At 45.7% G+C, this 16,635-nt stretch overlaps 6 protein-coding genes across 6 annotated transcripts; 3 read left to right on the forward strand and 3 right to left on the reverse strand.

The window, feature by feature from the left end:
• Nucleotides 1-39: 39 nt before the first annotated feature.
• VTP01DRAFT_2644 (uncharacterized protein) lies at nt 40-3,771 on the reverse strand (the record flags this gene model as incomplete). Its single annotated transcript, XM_069381128.1, has 13 exons — nt 40-87; nt 145-233; nt 289-319; nt 388-481; nt 538-687; nt 743-879; nt 939-1,360; nt 1,417-2,098; nt 2,168-2,603; nt 2,659-3,302; nt 3,363-3,441; nt 3,503-3,567; nt 3,625-3,771. The coding sequence occupies 13 exons, from the start codon at nt 3,769-3,771 to the stop codon at nt 40-42; spliced, it is 3,024 nt and encodes a 1,007-aa protein (XP_069237420.1).
• A 192-nt stretch (nt 3,772-3,963) lies between these two features.
• VTP01DRAFT_2645 (uncharacterized protein) lies at nt 3,964-5,322 on the forward strand (the record flags this gene model as incomplete). The annotated part of the gene is made up of 8 exons (XM_069381129.1): nt 3,964-4,055; nt 4,118-4,154; nt 4,212-4,244; nt 4,307-4,548; nt 4,607-4,931; nt 4,984-5,050; nt 5,106-5,194; nt 5,257-5,322. The coding sequence occupies 8 exons, from the start codon at nt 3,964-3,966 to the stop codon at nt 5,320-5,322; spliced, it is 951 nt and encodes a 316-aa protein (XP_069237421.1).
• A 651-nt stretch (nt 5,323-5,973) lies between these two features.
• On the forward strand, nt 5,974-8,404 carry VTP01DRAFT_2646 (uncharacterized protein; the record flags this gene model as incomplete). Its single annotated transcript, XM_069381130.1, has 8 exons — nt 5,974-6,236; nt 6,306-6,487; nt 6,554-6,721; nt 6,784-6,825; nt 6,959-7,247; nt 7,310-7,543; nt 7,606-7,688; nt 7,761-8,404. The coding sequence occupies 8 exons, from the start codon at nt 5,974-5,976 to the stop codon at nt 8,402-8,404; spliced, it is 1,905 nt and encodes a 634-aa protein (XP_069237422.1).
• Nucleotides 8,405-8,539: 135 nt separating this feature from the next.
• Nucleotides 8,540-9,216, reverse strand: VTP01DRAFT_2647 (uncharacterized protein; the record flags this gene model as incomplete). The annotated part of the gene is made up of 4 exons (XM_069381131.1): nt 8,540-8,622; nt 8,683-8,759; nt 8,820-8,903; nt 8,969-9,216. The coding sequence occupies 4 exons, from the start codon at nt 9,214-9,216 to the stop codon at nt 8,540-8,542; spliced, it is 492 nt and encodes a 163-aa protein (XP_069237423.1).
• Nucleotides 9,217-9,318: 102 nt separating this feature from the next.
• VTP01DRAFT_2648 (uncharacterized protein) lies at nt 9,319-10,429 on the reverse strand (the record flags this gene model as incomplete). Its single annotated transcript, XM_069381132.1, has 4 exons — nt 9,319-9,925; nt 9,996-10,143; nt 10,201-10,262; nt 10,320-10,429. 4 exons carry the CDS (start codon nt 10,427-10,429, stop codon nt 9,319-9,321), a joined length of 927 nt encoding a protein of 308 aa, XP_069237424.1.
• Nucleotides 10,430-12,816: 2,387 nt separating this feature from the next.
• Nucleotides 12,817-14,381, forward strand: VTP01DRAFT_2649 (uncharacterized protein; the record flags this gene model as incomplete). Its single annotated transcript, XM_069381133.1, has 5 exons — nt 12,817-13,099; nt 13,165-13,356; nt 13,420-13,965; nt 14,040-14,180; nt 14,239-14,381. 5 exons carry the CDS (start codon nt 12,817-12,819, stop codon nt 14,379-14,381), a joined length of 1,305 nt encoding a protein of 434 aa, XP_069237425.1.
• Nucleotides 14,382-16,635: the final 2,254 nt, after the last annotated feature.

The following is a 16,635-nucleotide window of genomic DNA, read 5'->3' on the forward strand; positions in this document are numbered from 1 at the left end:
TTTAGCAATCCACTGAAAACAATACTATAAACCACACGTTTATTTTACTGTTTGTCGAACGTAGAAAAGATTATATCCAGCTCGACTCTGTAGAAAACGATTATTCAATACAAGCACTGTTTTCCTTTGTAACGTGATACTTACCACTACTTTGCTTTCATCGCACACAGACACTCGGGTGTCGTCAAAATAGTGCCATTCTCCACGGTATCCATTGTGAACACATGCAGTGTCTATCGGACGAATTTGAGTAAAATTCTATCATTAATCGACTTTAAAGTGACTTACAGTGACCACCAGTCAGTGAACCATAATGGTTCTAATGTGATAAAAAGAGTACTTAGTCAAAATGGGCAGAGGCTGCTGGCGAGATGGGGTGGTACTTACAGAAACGCCGTAGAGATCGTACTTGAGCACCGGGCGATCAGTGCTATTCGGTGGAAACATTGAGTTTGGAAGATACGCTGCCAAATCAAGCCCTCTTTAAATTTCCGGTTAACAACATTAGCGAATCGTGAGCCGCGGTACTGTACTAACCTGACAGGATAGTTGACCAAAGTTTCCAGCTTATTGTGGAACGGACCATCGTACGAAAATCGCTTTAAATGAATAAGTAGAACATCGGGTAATCGAGATAATGTCAATTGCTTTTTTGACCGTCGGGGCACTTTGCAGCGTGGGCAGTTCCTTTACACATCTTGTTAGTGTATGTTTTTCTCCGCTGATTAAAAATTGGGCATACCAGGCATCATCGTTCTCTAAAACTTCCTCCTTGAAGAACCGGTCAAAGCATTGGTATAGTGTTACACTCGGTGGTGTATTTCCCTTGGCTGGAATGGGTAAAGAGAGTGACATGAAAACATTGTAGGTAGTGGATGTCTATATCTCGTCCCTGTGAGCATCGTGATCTACATATCTTGATTACGCATGTCTCATACCTTGCCGCATGTCAAGCACGTTAATCGACTGCGGTATTGGCCCTGGAACAAGCTGACAATGATACTGGCATTACGTGCCAGATATTTCTCCCAGGCGATAGCGCTTGCGTGCCAGTCTGGCAGTTTCTCAAACCGTTCTTCCTCCTCTGGATCTTCTGGATCCGGCGGCGGTCTTTTCACTACACGGTTCACGTCCTCGTGCAAACCATCCATCAAAAACATTAGAAATTCCTGCGAGTCTTGCTGCTCACTTCCCGAGAATTGTGGAGCAAATCGAACCAGTGCCTCCCGGAACGTTGCTGGAGACAGGAAACTGCAGCTTTCCGTCCACATGGCTCGCAACAGCGCAGCGAAGCTTTCTGCAAGCACACCGCCAGTGCCTAGCGGATTGGTCTTGTTGATATCATGTTTGAATGTACCAGCTATACGCATTTATGTTAAGACGTAATCCCAATCTCAAGTCATAGATTTAACTTACAAATTAGATAGCGTGCTAGAGGAATAGTGCCACTCAGACACTGGATAATAGAGCTCATAAAACAGGTGTTTCCAAGATTTTTGAGACCCATCGTGCCGATTGTGAAGCCGCCCATCTGCGACACAGAGCTATCTGACACCGGGGTATAACGGCTATCCACGACAGACTGGTGTGAAACTGTCAAGCTGGATGGCTTGAAAGGTAGAGGCGGTGCTGCTGTTTCGACAGGACCAGCAGAGGCCGGTCGTTGTGGAGCAACGACACCGTGAGGCGGTACGGCCGGGGGCGGTGGTGGTGGAGGTAATAGTCTCGTCGGTTTGGCAGGGATCGGCGGCTTGTCGTAAAGCTGGCTTTGCGTCCCGGTGAAGCCATGGAATGGGTTATCAATAAAGGTATTGCGCCTCTGGATAGCAGAACCGCTTGCTGCAGGAGGACGTGTACTTGTTGAAGATGTATTCGGTTTAATATCTGGGTATTTGAACGTAGAAGAGGCGTCGCTCTCAGCTGCCGTTGATTCCACACTGCCAGTAAGTTTCTGCGGTGAAGGCATGCTGAGATTGGCGGTCGGGTAACTGGTATCCAACGGAGGACTTAAAGTATGATTAAATATTCCTTGCAGAGGTGGTGTCTGACTTGTCCGACTCATTGACTGCAGAGCGCCGTCATCCCTCTTGTGATTGAACTAGACATGAAACGTACACGTGTGAGACATATATATACACTCTTTCCACGACCATGCTAGCTAACTTACATAATCATACACCGTATGATGGACGGTGACTGGCTCGTAATCGTTTCGTGCTGCTCCAGGACCTTTTCCAACAAGATCTTTGAGCCAGACGAGTGGAGGGCGATGTCCTTCTTTTGTCTTTTTTCCACTCTCATCCTTTTTGCCAGAAATTGGCCCTGCATTTTGTTTCGCGCGATAAATGCCTTTCTCCTTGGCAACACTCTCCCAAGCATCAAAACCTCCAGCCAAAAGCATCGGCATCCTTGGCAAATATTTGCGAAATTCCAGTTCATAAATAGCGGCATGCAAGTTCTTGAGAGGTTCATTGGCATTCTCGACCTTTTGCGAGTCTTGATCGTAATACACAACGAGATCGAACTTGTCGCGCTCAGCGAAAAGAAATTGTTCCACTTCTGGGTTCATCACCAGTGATTCTTGGATTTTCATAGATGTAACACTGAAAATTTTATGAGAAACAATACCTTAAACAGAGATTAATGGATCAAACATACTCCCTGCGCAGCACCAAAGGTTCAATTTGGCAAATCCACCTGTGCCGTATACAGCCGTAATCATGCATTGCTCTGGGTCGTACGTCTAGCAGCAAAATACTCGGTTGATTTTCCTTCTTTGTGATCCATCGCATAAGCGTGGCTGGATCAATGGATGGCGTAGACGGAAACGCATTGTTTGTCCGTGGAGGCAGCACGACGAGAGGTTTTGGAGAATTGTTCTGTTGCAACGAAGACGGTGTAGGAAGTGTCTGGGGTACAGGAAATGTAATGCGCGATTTTTGCTCGTTGTCTTTCACAGGCGGTGTAGAGGGCGGTGGCATGTTTGAAGTTACTGGAGGACGCGGAGGTGGCGGTAACGGTACGTTAGAGCGATGTGAGGATGGAGGTGTTACTGGTTGTGATGGTCTTCTTGCTTGCGGTGCGTGCATAGGAACAGGCGGTAAATCATCCAAAGATAGATTTTCCAGAGCGCTGTATTTGTTACTTTCATGCACAGGTGGTTCCGGGCTCACGCCCGAAACAGGTGGGTATTTCTGCATGACTTCGTCGAGTTCATCAGATGCGGCTGCTTCTCCTCCGTAACGTTTCTCTAATGTTCCGCCAATAGTCTCCAAGGCACCAAGGATCTCGTCGTTGGCACGCTATCGTTATTAAGTTAGATAACCTCGCATTGCGTATGTGGATAGTGGTTCATTATTTACATTTTTCAGATTAATATATAGTGGATCTCGGCGTACTTCATTGTAATGTGCGTGGCCAGGTAAAAGCTCGAGTATAATACTATTCCGTGATACGGTTCGAGTCCACGTCCATTCGCCAAGCCCTCCCGATCGTTGCGTACCTGCAGCCTCTAAAGTAATAAACATAGGCCATATCTAGCTCGTCGTTACTCATTGCCCAGTCGCCCTAGTAAGAGTAAGCATTATTCCCTGTCTCGCGGCAAATGGTGCTTCCGTGCCTCACCTGCCCGTAAAGTCTACTAGCGGATTGCAGCCACCTCCGGACAGCATATTTGTTTGCTTCTGTTCGATCAACGGTGGCGCGTTTCTGTAGCTCGGCAATGTAGTTTGCCGAAGATCTTGTCCCATTTGTAGAAGCATAGCGTGGCATTGCAAAAAGACGGCTGCTGCAGAAAGTGGATAGATCGGCGGGGCCTTGGCACCCTTGGGTGGCGGAATGCCATCCGTCCGCCTGGTTACACAAACTTTTGTCTGGCTTGCTTAATCTTTTTCCGCAGCATAATTCTCCCCCCCCCTCCTCTCTCTCTCTTTTCTTTTATTGATCTCGATAGATCTCGTCCCAATGTCTCCAATTCGAAAAAGTGAACGGCTTTCAGCGTTGCCTCGCATCTCGTATAAACTCAAGACGGTCAAATTCAGTCAAGGAAAGAAGAGGTTAGTGTCAAGAAGACTGCGCAGCCAGTTTTGTGCAGCAGCTGACTACTAGGCAACAACAGTGCCAGTGCAAGCAAGGCACGATCGTCTGTCGCAAAGGTACCTAGTGGACTAATCACGAAGAAGTAGCAAACCAGTTAACGAAATATTTTACAGAAGACTGTGACCAAGAATATATCTGTCACCAAGGTACAAAAGCAAAAGCAGTGCTCCATTGCGACGCAGCAGCATATTTACACAGGGCTCTGTAGGCAAACAAAGGCAAGCAAGCAGAAGCATCTGTCTCTGAGCAAGTGACAGAGGAGACAGAGCTTGAGAATGGAAACAAGATTACATTGACTTCCTCGGTTACTGCAATTACTACGTTTGATATGGAAAAGGCAGTGGCGCACCTGAAACAGGCAGATCCCAAGCTAGCAGCGCTCATGTCTTCGACAAGCGTAGCAGATTTCGAGAAGCGGGTTCAGAATGCTGACAAGACAAATCCATTCCGGTAATTATCCAGCTGCACAGACTGACTGCATTGTTATTGCTGACATATCTGCTACTAGTTCTCTTGCCTCGTCTATCATATCTCAGCAAGTCAGCGGAGCAGCTGCAACGTCAATTCGTACTCGATTCGTCAAACTTTTCGATTCGCCCATTCCTGTCCCTGACGTTGTAACCTCAGAGTTTACATGGTTCCCTACACCGGAGATGGTACTCGAGAAATCTATTGAAGAGTTGCGAGCAGCAGGTCTGTCGCAGCGAAAAGCAGAGTATATTCGCGATCTGGCTCAAAAGTTTGTGGACAAAACGATCGATGCTGAGAAACTGGCTACCATGTCTGTTGAGGAAATGACTAAACTCCTATGTTCCGTGCGCGGAATAGGTCAGGTAAGTAGGGCTTGTAGTATAGGCATATCTTCCATACTTATTTTTATCGCAGTGGACCGTGGATATGTTTCTGATGCTCAACCTCGGCCATCCGGACGTTCTGCCTTTAAGCGATCTAGGTATGGAATCAATAAGAATGGCACAAAAATTTGATGCTTAGTTAAACAAACATAGGTGTGCGCAAAGGTGTTGCATTGCATTTTGGTCTCAAGACCAAACTGCCGACGCCTTCCGAGATGGAGAAGTTAGCTGAACCGTGGCGCGTGAGTATTATTGTAAGATGATCTTTTTAACTCGAGAGAAATTTAACTGTTACCTACCCTAGCCTTTCCGCAGCGTCGCGAGTTGGTACATGTGGAAGATCCTCGAGACCAAGATAGCAATAGACTGATTCAGTCCCATTCAATAATGTTTATTATAGTTTTTGTTGTCTTTATATATATATACGCTAATAGGTATTTCCTGTTATGACTTGTGCGAGTTTATCCAATGACCGCGTTTATGCCAGACATCTCCGTGCTGCCGGCCAGGAACTTAATGTGAATATGGTCCCAACTTTTCGGGAAACACTAAAGTTCAATCAGACAATCCTGATCATTGGTGGTGCGATATTATGGCGCGGAGGAACAGCCAATGCTGGCTGAAAAAGCGTTATAATACAACATAGAAGGATGTTAAAATTTGGCAAACATCCACCATGCGAAACGTAGATGATGTAAATCGCACGCATGGAATGCAAGGAGCTGCATAATCCCAGTCCCAATGCAGTTGACGTGTGAGAAAGGGTGCGAGAGAATCAGGCACCCCGTTTCGTTGCTCCGTCAAGCTGGCAGATGATAATTCGTGTAACGTTGCAAAGATTGCGACATCAAGGTCTGAATCTTTGCAAGGATGGCGACATTAGGACGCTACTGTAGAGCGTCTTGATAGAAGTCTTTTATCAGCAGAATGCACAGATATAAAAAGGGAGAGATTGCGCCAGAGGACGCAAATTGACCTCACGTTTGTTAGTGCAGCGAGGCAACTCATTGATCCAGGAACAATGTTGTTATCCAAAATCTGCAGCGCAGCGCTTTTAGCGTGCGCTGCTGCTGCTGCTAAACATCAACAAGGCGAAGCACCCAACATTCTGTTTATCTTCACGGATGACCAAGACGCCCGACTTCACTCGCTCGATTACATGCCCAATCTTCAAAAATACTTGGTCAAGGAAGGTACGACCTACAAAAACCATTATGCAACTGTTGCCCTCTGCTGCCCCAGCAGAGTCAGCTTGCTACGCGGCCAATACTCTCACAATACAAAGTAAGATGACAAGCAGAAGAACGCATCGATTCACATATATCCCTTAGCAAATTTTATCCATGTACATAGTATTACTGATGTATCGGCTCCTTATGGAGGCTACGATAAGTTTTCAAGATTGGGCTTAGGAGATGATTATCTGCCCATTTGGATGCAAAATGCCGGCTACAAGACATATTATTACGGAAAGCTCATGAATGGATACACGACTACAAACTACAACAATGCACCTAAAGGATTTGATCATCAAGGTAAGGCGCATAATCTATCATGTGAACCAGGAACAGGACTTGATATGTATGCATCCATGTTTACAGAGCAACTTGTTGATCCATACACATACGTCTACGACACGGCAGTCTTCTCCATCAACGGCGAATATCCCGTGTACCACGATGGCGTGTACCAGACCGATGTTATCCACACCAAGGTATTGAAAGCGTTGCAGGACCAGCGCAACCAGACCAAGCCCTTCTTCCTTTGGGGTATGTATGGATATATACACTAAACATTTTTGGTATCAAAGAGCTAACCTTTTTACCTCCAGTGTCCCCTATGGCGCCGCATGGCCAGTTTGAATTCGTCAACGGTACGATATTTACAGAACCAGCTGTGCCGGCCGCGAGACACAAGCACTTATTCAAGGATGTCAAAGGTGGTTTCCGAGTCATATTCTGTCTGGGATGTTTCTTTTCTAACTGTATATTTCGATCCATCCATAGTACCTCGCACACCGAACTTTAACCCAGCCAAGCAGCACAAGACGGCCAGCTACTGGAAGCACCTTGAGCGACTGAACGATACGCTAGTTGAAAAGCTGGACGAAAACCACCGGAACAGATTACGTGCGCTGCAAGCTGTCGACGAAATGATCGGATCCTTGTTCGAAGAGCTTGAGAAGCAGGGAAAGCTTGACAATACATATGTTCTTTACAGCGCTGATAATGGATACCATCTCGGTCACCATCGCGCTTATCCTGGAAAATGTGCCAACATTGAAGAAGACATCAAGTATGCTTGAAAAGGACGTGTGACAAGATCTCCGTCGAAAAACTAAATATATATATGTACAGTGTACCGTTCATTGTTCGCGGCCCCGGTATTCCCAAGAACAAAGTTAGCGACATCGTCAGCGCACATCACGATATCGCACCGACGCTTTTAGCCTTGGCCAAGCGAGAAGACCTCGTACCTAGCTGGGTAGACGGTGGTGTGATTCCATTGACTAAAGACCTCGCTGGCAGCCCCAGACCGGTTTCCAAGGAGAGTTTTGCAGTCGAGTTTTGGGGAGATGGCGCCTCCACCGAGTATGTTTTCCGTTTACTGAGGAAGTAGTTTTGATGATTTACTAACCCAATTTTGTTTGTAGGGGCTCCTTCCCGACAAACGAATTTTTGCAAAGCGCACACAATACATACAAGACTCTGCGAATCATTTCTCCAGAATACAACTGTGAGTTTATATGACGTATCTGTGTATTTAGAGACGTATGTATTAACATTTTTCCTTGAAATTTTCTCACAGACATGTACGCTGTGTGGTGCACGGGCGACCACGAACTGTATGATCTGAAGGAGGATGAGTACGAAATCAATGATATCTACAACAAAACGGACCAGCGCCTTATTGACCGACTCGATGCTGTACTTGCCGTGCTGCAGACTTGCCGTGCACACACCTGCCGCGATCCATGGCGTGTTCTGCATCCCACCGACAAGAGCGTCAGGACACTCAAAGATGCTCTGCATCCTCGCTTCGACGATTACTACAAGCTTTTCCGCAAAGTCGGTTTCAAGGGATGCGAAATTTACTACGGCGCTGCCAACGAGTTCCCTCACGCCGACGCCTTGTTCCTGGCTAACGTATCATCCATTCCCTCGTCGAATCAATCTGCCAAGCTGATCGCGCAAAATGTGTCGTCACAGCAGCAGCAGCAGCAGCAACAAGGATATGTAAAGAGACAAGTCAGCGATAATCAAGAATACGCCGAGGCTGCACGGTTGTACAGTTTGCTCAGAACACATCCTACCGGCACTACTGGTCATGAGTCCCCCGCAGCAGCAGCAGCAGCTGGCCTGCCGATGTCGCAAGGAACACCTGTACCTCGTGAACTGACCGAAAAGCCCGTTGACTGGAGCAAGTATGGATTCTACTCTGTAGGCAGCTAAATGAGCAGCCCTATTTGTTTTCTTTTTGTTTGATCTATACTGTTTTATTGTCTTTGTTCTAAAACTAGAGCTTCTATACGTTTTTATAATACATAGTTTACACTGTACAGGGTGGTTTGTGCCAGCACAGGATGCTTAGTTCTGCGACTTCAAGTATGCATCAACATCGAATTCCGGAAAGAAGAACTTGATCTCTTGCCGTGCATTCTCGTCTGAATCTGGTTTTTTTTTTACGGTTGAGCGACAGGGTTGCTTCCTGAGCATGAACACTTTTTTACCTGAACCGTGGAATGAGTTGCGAGTATCTGTAAGCCCATACAATGCTCGCAATGTTTCTGGTTTATGTATCCGAGCACTAAATTCGTAAGCTTAGCAACAGCAACAAACGATTAGATATTTAGCGATAACTGCATACCGGACAGGGTGAGTCGGGCCGATCAAAGCTCTCCAACCTTTAATGGCGTCGGGGGATGACAGCACAAGTGCCTGGAAAGGTCCACTGCAGCAACACTCAACTGGTAAGAAAAGCCCCGTTTTCGCAAAAAATAGCCTTTTCTCTTATACCTTGTCATGTACCCACAAAGTCGCTCGTAAAAGAATTTACCCTTGTGTTCTGCATAGAATTGCCCCGCTTCCTCGAGAGTCCAAAGAACATTCCGTTTCGTCACAATGTCGAGATTGTTGGACTTTATGGCTTCGTAGATCCTCGGTGGTAAATCGGGTTTCGCACAAATGTCTGGTTTCAGTAACGCTAGTGTCAGCTGTACATTGCGGCCTGTCAACGATCGCTTCAACGGAGATGCCGATGCCATTAACTACTAGTATTTGGAAAAGACAGCGAGAGGAAAGACAGAAAAGAAAATGAATGTCGGTATTATGCAAACGGAAGGAAGGGACATTCTTGATATTTATTATTACTGTTGAATACACTCCCAATTTCGCTTCATTTTCTTCCTCGGTGCACCGGGTGTGAGAGTTATACTGCTTGCAGCACTGTTGGGAGTTTTGACGTTTGGTGTTCTACCGTCGCTGGATTCAGGAATATTTTGCACAGACTTTTTCTCGGATTCGACTAGAATATTTCCAGCTTTTGGAGTATCATTCTTATCATCATCCGAGGCAAAAGTGAAAGCAGATCCATCATCTAGATTGGCGACTGTTCGTGATAACATGCGTTTGAATGGTGAACTATGTTGTTGGCTGTCGCTCATTAGAGATATGCTGACAGGAGTAGATGTGGCAAAGGGTAGTTCGGGCGATAAGTGCCACGATTCATTGTCGTCATCTTTCTCGGCGCGACCAACGATCTTATCCTTAAAGATGTTGGGCTTGTTCCGAGCAGGTGATGGTTGCGATGATAGAGACCTGTTTCGTCCAGCGAACAACGGAGGAGGAATAGGTAACGGCGAATCGGCCGTCGTCGCCGCTGTCGTCGTCCTCCACTTCTTGATATATTTCCGAGTATGCATGCATTTACTCCAGTGATATATTTCCATTGTCAAATCGGTCTGGACTTGGAAGCTGTTGAAGAATGAACAAAACCGTCAGCCGACATGTACCGAGCGTGGAACTATGATACTTGCATACGCACCCGTGACAACACATCCAAACCTTGCCAGGTTCTGAAATCTCGGCCAATCCAATAACGCTCACGGAAGCCGTTAGCTTTAATAGTTTAATGTCAGGTCGACGGCATATCCGTGGTGACAAGGTAACACGAATACATTCAGTGCCATCGTCTACACAGCCGTTTCCTTAGAGACGCGATTGCCGCTCGTATCCGACTTGAAACGTACCTATCCAAATGTGCTTGCCAGAATCGTCGCTCGGTTCCATTGATACAAGAGTACCGTGGATACTTTGCATCTATAGGTTAGCATCGTTGCTCCATTGATCTACTATGGCAACGCGTTACCTGATTCCGCGTTTGTTGCTGCCTTCGAGGAAATCTTTGATCCTTTCCGGACCTTTACATAGTTTTACAAGATCGTCGATGAAAATGGGCGTGTAGCCTGCGACGCCCATGTATGTATGCTGATTATGGGAGGGAAGGGAAAAGGTGAAGATAAGAATTCCGCGTCTCTCTCATGCGCGTCGTCGTCGCTGTGGTCGTCCCCGCCGACCCGCCTCTCCTCCCACCAGCAACAATGCAATTAAATGTCGTGTTACGCGATAATTCTGGCTACAGTCAATTGCAGGCGAACCTGCTTCTCAAATGCTCAAAATGGCTATGTAGCGAATCTTCCTTTCTCCTGTTTAGCTCTCAAAAATGGTCAAATTAATGGAGCATATATCTCGCATTGTTCTTTTCGTTGGAAGACTTGTGCTGCAATCATCATTCAAACCTACACAAAAGTGAATTGCGAACCAAATATCGCAAATATTCATGTGCCAAAGTCTAATTGGCATGTGTTGCCCTTCTGCTGTTGAATGATGTAGTTGCCATGGTAGTAGCCGAAAGAAGGCATAAAATTTTAGCAGATGATCTTGTTACTCCTCATTGAAAGAGTATCATATGCTAACACAATATCTCTCTTTGTGCGCCAGCTTATCATTGCTGTGTGCAAACTTCTGTTGCATCGTATGCTGTGATCGAAATGAGATGTTGTACACTCAGCAGGTTGCATCCCATATAGGTTTAGACTCGAGAATACCATTTCGGTAAAAGTCAAATGACAACTACGTCGCGTTCGTCACAAAGACGAATTACTATTGCGACTGTCGATGCAGGAGGATATTGTGCAATTGGTCTCTGAACACTTGATAAAGAAGCTAGCAAGCGGAACGTATCGCGCTGCAAAGTTGCATCGAAGCAAATAGAAGTACTAGAGGAACGACCAACGATTGATTTATCTGCAGCAGGTAAACATTGCTGCCCAGATGCGTCTGTGAGCATGTACGTGCTACTCCGGGATGGGGGAGATAATGAAATGCAATAGTACTGCTAGTTTATTCACAAAGTACATATTGCCATTCATATTCAGTAGGGCATTGAACAATATTATTAGCATGCATTTCACAGCAGTGACAACACAAGCGGCAGTAGCCTAATGATGAACAGAGAACTCACGATGGTATCCCATTTTCCCGACGATAGAATGCCATTGCATCATTCATAAATTAAGTACAACACTTTGTTAATACGAGAGAGCAAGCGGTTGCAGATCCAGCATTTGTGCCCGTTTGCTGTGCTTCTCAATTCAAGTGATGGTGGCACGTCGTCGTAAGAAGCAATGAGCCATAATATTCGAGTACCGAACAAACTGCTCGTGTAACATGTCGTGCCTGAATGTTTCGCTGTGGTGTATTTGATTCGGTTTTTTTTGCATTCTGCCATATCAAGATGCAAAGATATCTAGTCATTTCCATTTTCTCTCTAGCGCGCTAAAAAAATGAATGAATGAATGAATGAATGAATGAATGCTTCGTGTTATGCCCGAATATGAAAATTTCAAGGGAGGGAAGGTCCAATTTTTTTTCTTTTTCCAATTACGCGAGCATACGCATCTCATCATGCTTTTTAATGACGCGCGACCAAAAATAAAAACAGCAATTCTACCTTTCGGAAAATGGCCTGCTCTGTTCTTCCTTCATAACTATTTCCCGGTGGGGCTTTGTCACGCACGCTCACTATCAGCAGCAGGCTTGTCCTACCCTAATTATACATTGCTGCTCCCTCTCTTATTCTCTCCTTCCTGCGGCACATAGGACAGCACCAATTGCACATGTAAACATCTTTTGACATTTCCGTCTGCTGTACCGCGTGAAATGAAGAAAAAGTTAGTGCTAAAAATCGAGTATTTACCGTTTTTGTAGAATTGCACCAGATATACACCTTTACCAGGTTTTGCTGCAGTGAGAATGTGCAAGGTTTGTACACCGCCCATCTTCGAAACAGTCAATGTCTTTGCGCTGTCCTACATGTGCGGAGCCAATGAGATCGATTAATGAAATGCACAGGCAAGGTCAATCGTATGCGTAGAAGCAAGTGCATGTCAATCCCGAATGACATATGGCTCGGGGTGAGGTGGGCAGTGTGCCAAAATGTAGACCAAGCACGACAACGAAAAGCCTTTTGGGGGTATTTCGGACACACGATGGAAAAGGCGGAAGTCTTCAAGGCGACACAAAGTTGCTTCAATAAACTAATGCAATCAATCATTGTCCTACCTCGAACCTCAAATTTTGCAGCCGCTCAGCTACCGTTTACTTAAAAGCAACTGCACGCTTTCATCCTTTCCCCCCTTCTTCCTTTCTCTCTTCCTTGCCACCGAAACTTGTCCTCTTTTGTTCTAAAGACAAAACCCCATTCCCTTCTTTTTGCTATCCTTTTCGATCTAAACTTTGCAGCCAGGAGCTGTCCTTTCATTTAAATTATCTGCGCGTGTCTGTACAATTAGCTAAACTTTTCAATGCTTCTCCAACAAGCACTCTCCCTCGTTGCCATTGGCATCGTTGCGATTTCCAACACCCAGTTCGTCAAGGCTGAGCCATTGACCACCTCCAACGCACTTGCTGTCGTTCACGGTGTCAAGGGCAAGCCGATCCAACTCTCCGCTAACTACCTTGCGGGCTTCGATGCAGATGACGCACCCGAACCAAAGTTCGAACTTGTTGATACGCCCGAAGCGGATATTGGCAGCAAAATTGTCTCCTTGAGAAAGCGTGGCTCCGGCTGTGCTGAATATTACACCGGTAAACTTACTCTCCTCCTAGGTGGTCATAAAATACCAATCGCTCACGCATATTTCAAATCACAGTCGAAAAGGGCGATTCATGCCACGCCATTGCCAAGGAATATGGACTCTCGACCTCCGAGTTCATGGGCCTTAACCCGCAGATCAACAGCGGCTGCAGCAACTTGCACATCCACAAGAAGTACTGTGTGAAGGAAGGTTCCTCTTCGTCTGGTTCCTCTTCTTCATCTTCTGGTTGCTCGAAACAGCGCAAAAGTAATATTAAGATAATAATTCAATTCAATTGGCTCTCGTTAAATGCTAATAACAATATTCTAGTTACCAGCTCTGATACCTGCCAAAAGCTTGCCAAGGAATACGGCCTCTCTCTCGACGAGTTTTACGATCTTAACCCCAGCATCAACCGCGGCTCCTGCGACAACTTGATCGACGGCAAGAAGGTTTGCGTCAGCGGTGGCAGCAGCAGCGACGATGACGATGAAGACAGCAACGTCTCCGTCAAGATCACTGCGCTCTCCGCATCGGCCAAAAAGTCCAAGAAATCCTCCTCCAAGAAGAGCTCGTCAAAGAAGAGCAGCAGCAGCAGCAGCGGCACCGAGAAGCGCAAAAAGTTGCAGTCCTCCGCAGCTTTCACTTACTACTGGATCGCCCAAGCTGACGACTACACCGGCGGCAAGAAGGTCCCAATCAAGACCTGCTCCGGCAAGACCATTGCCAAGGTCAATGCCAACTACGCCGACGCCTTGGTTATGGAAGGCACCGGTATTGTTGGTAACGATATTGTCAACCTCGGTGGCTGCTCTTGCAACAACTACAAGTGCTTCGAGACCATTGACCGGTCTGATGAACCCTACGGTATCACTGGTAAATACACATCTCTCTTTTCTTTTTTTTTTTATTTGCGTAGTATTTGAATGTCTCACCATCTTTGTTTGTAGCCTACGGCAGCGCCCTTCGCCCTTACGTTACTGTTGCAGCCAACGACTTTGACAAGGGTACCAAGATCTACGTCCCTCAGCTTGTTGGCTGGAAGATCCCCGGCTCCAACAAGAAGCACAATGGCTGTCTCTTGGTTGATGGTACGTATTTGATGATAATTTTTTGAGTAAATGAAAATGCTGATCTTTCTTCATTTAGACCAAAGCTGGAGCTTCTCTTCTCACCATATTGATTTCTACGTGTTTGAGATGTCCAACTATGAAAAGCTTGACAAGGCTAACCCCATCACCAAGGTGGACATTTACGAAGGCGGCAACTGCAAGCTCCTCAACTATCTTTAAATAAAATCGAATATCTCTCACTCTCACTCTCACTCTTAGTCTCCCTTTCCCGCCTATTTAATTTTGTGCTAATAAACCGGCAGTTCTCCTCCCTGCTTTTTTTATTTTTACAAAAGGGGTTCCTTGTGTCCAGTGAATCCGCGCAAAGCCCAGGGAATTTCCTTAACTGCACTAATCAACCCCCAGCCCGCCGCCTTTCCTGCGTTTCTATGCAATTTTTATATGTTATGCTCCGATATTGTCCTTGCAAACGGAAAGAGAACAGATCTAAGGTTTAAAGGGTTCTTCTTGGAGCATTACCGTTCGTTTCTTTCTCGGGTCCTACTATGTATGTAAGAACCCGCCCACTCGGGGATAAAGAATGCAATGGCACTCTCTACGGTGGTGCAAATCTTCATTTTCCAGAGACACGTGCATGCCCACCAAGAGAAAATAAACGTTGTACGCACGCGGCTTGGGGGTGGGGGAGGCGGCTTTCATACTCGAGTTGTTTCTGGTTCCTGCATGACTTGTCGCTTTTGTCTGACTCCGCTTCACTGTTGTCCCTTTTGACGTTGCATCAATGCAGCACAGACAGAGACTAAAAAAATTAGTTGAACCTGGAGAACCTACTATTCCCTATTTAAAATATCCAGAGCGTGTCCTGTCCCCTCTTTTCCTCTTTCTTTTCTCTTTTCTTTCGCTCTTGCACCATTTTTTATTTTATTTTTGGAAAGCAAAATATCTCTGCCTTTCCATCTTCCTTATGATTCCATTCAAAAAAGAAAAAGAGAATATCGTCTTCGTATAACCAAGATGATGATCTGCCTTCGACTGTCATAATAGATGCAGAGATGCTTAAATATGGAAAATGGTGACAGTGACAGGGATCTTTTGACGACGGCGAATGAAGGTGTTGATTACAGTCAGGAAATTCTTTCCATTAAATACGACGTGGGACTGGTGGGAGATGGTCGTCGTCATCATTGCTATACATGCTTTAGATATATTGAAAGCAATGTACGAGCTGTTGCAATTGAAGCTGAATATTGACATGGAATAGCAGCGGCCTGCAGACAAGCAGTGTACGATAGCCGATTTGATTTGGGGCACCTCTTATCTATGTTTGCTGATACGATAGCCCATCTGGACACAAGATAATATTTGGTAAACATCGTAATACACAGCGATGCAGTAGCTGATAAGCACGACAACGAGGCATTTTTTGCTGTAGTGCACGCCACTGGACTACTGCAGCAGCAGATTTATGTTCTTCCTTTTTCGTCGATTTTACCTGATGATGTTTGTGCGGAGGAGAAGCGCCCATTCTGGGAAAAATCTGTAAATTTGAGGTCGGGTGACTAGAAAAAAAGCAGGGTTGCTGACAAATGAGATATGTAATCTGGCCGGGGTTTGAGTAAAGAAGAGAAGAGGAGATATCGTGCAATCTCACCAAATTATTTGCAAACATCGCGCCATCGCAAAAGCGATCAAAACTCTGAATTTTTCCTAATCAAGCTGATTTTGCTTCCTGTGCGTTAGTCTCTTCGTCGGGGGGCATAAGTTTTCTCACGAGGTTGGCAAGGAAGCAAAAGTAATATGACGCGTCCCCGGAAGGGCCCGCAAGATACCCAATCACGAATTGACGCTTATCTCGGGAGAGAGATGTATTGCCCGTAAAAGTATAGCCGTAATTTTGTGTTTACCAATAGAACATTGCCAAGCTCTAATGTCCGAAGATAGATTTTAACCGAGGCGGGAAACAAAGGCGGGCACATACCGCGTATAAATACGTTATAGAAAAGTTCGCTTGTCTGTGACATCGTTTTGCGTTCCAACGTAATTTTCCTAGTCGGGTAGATCGTCCTATCTCCCTCAATCCAGAATCTCGTCCCTTCATTGACAAGCCTGGGAAAGTAATCTCGTTATGGGATATAATGTAGGCTCGTGTAACCAAGATAACACGGTGTTTGAATTACTCTTCTCACGGCAGCCGATATTTGCCTTATTTGAACACAAGTGTCATATGGTTAAAGTTTTGGGACTAGAGCTTGCGGTCAGATACATATGCATCCAAATCCTTGGAATAAACAACCGTAAGCAAGAGCGATATGCAGTGCATAACGGAGAGGAAGATGGAAAAAAAAGAAAAAGAGAAGGCGAGCGGATTCAATCGGGTTAATCAACAATCCGAGGACGAATAATCTGTTCAAAAAAGATGGGCGATGACCACTTGGAAAGCGTCGTGTTCCCCGCTGGTTTCAAATACCGGAAG

This window comes from Rhizomucor pusillus, assembly GCF_041956525.1.
Source record: "Rhizomucor pusillus strain CBS 183.67 unplaced genomic scaffold VTP01scaffold_13, whole genome shotgun sequence".
Taxonomy (NCBI): Eukaryota; Fungi; Mucoromycota; class Mucoromycetes; order Mucorales; family Lichtheimiaceae; genus Rhizomucor; species Rhizomucor pusillus.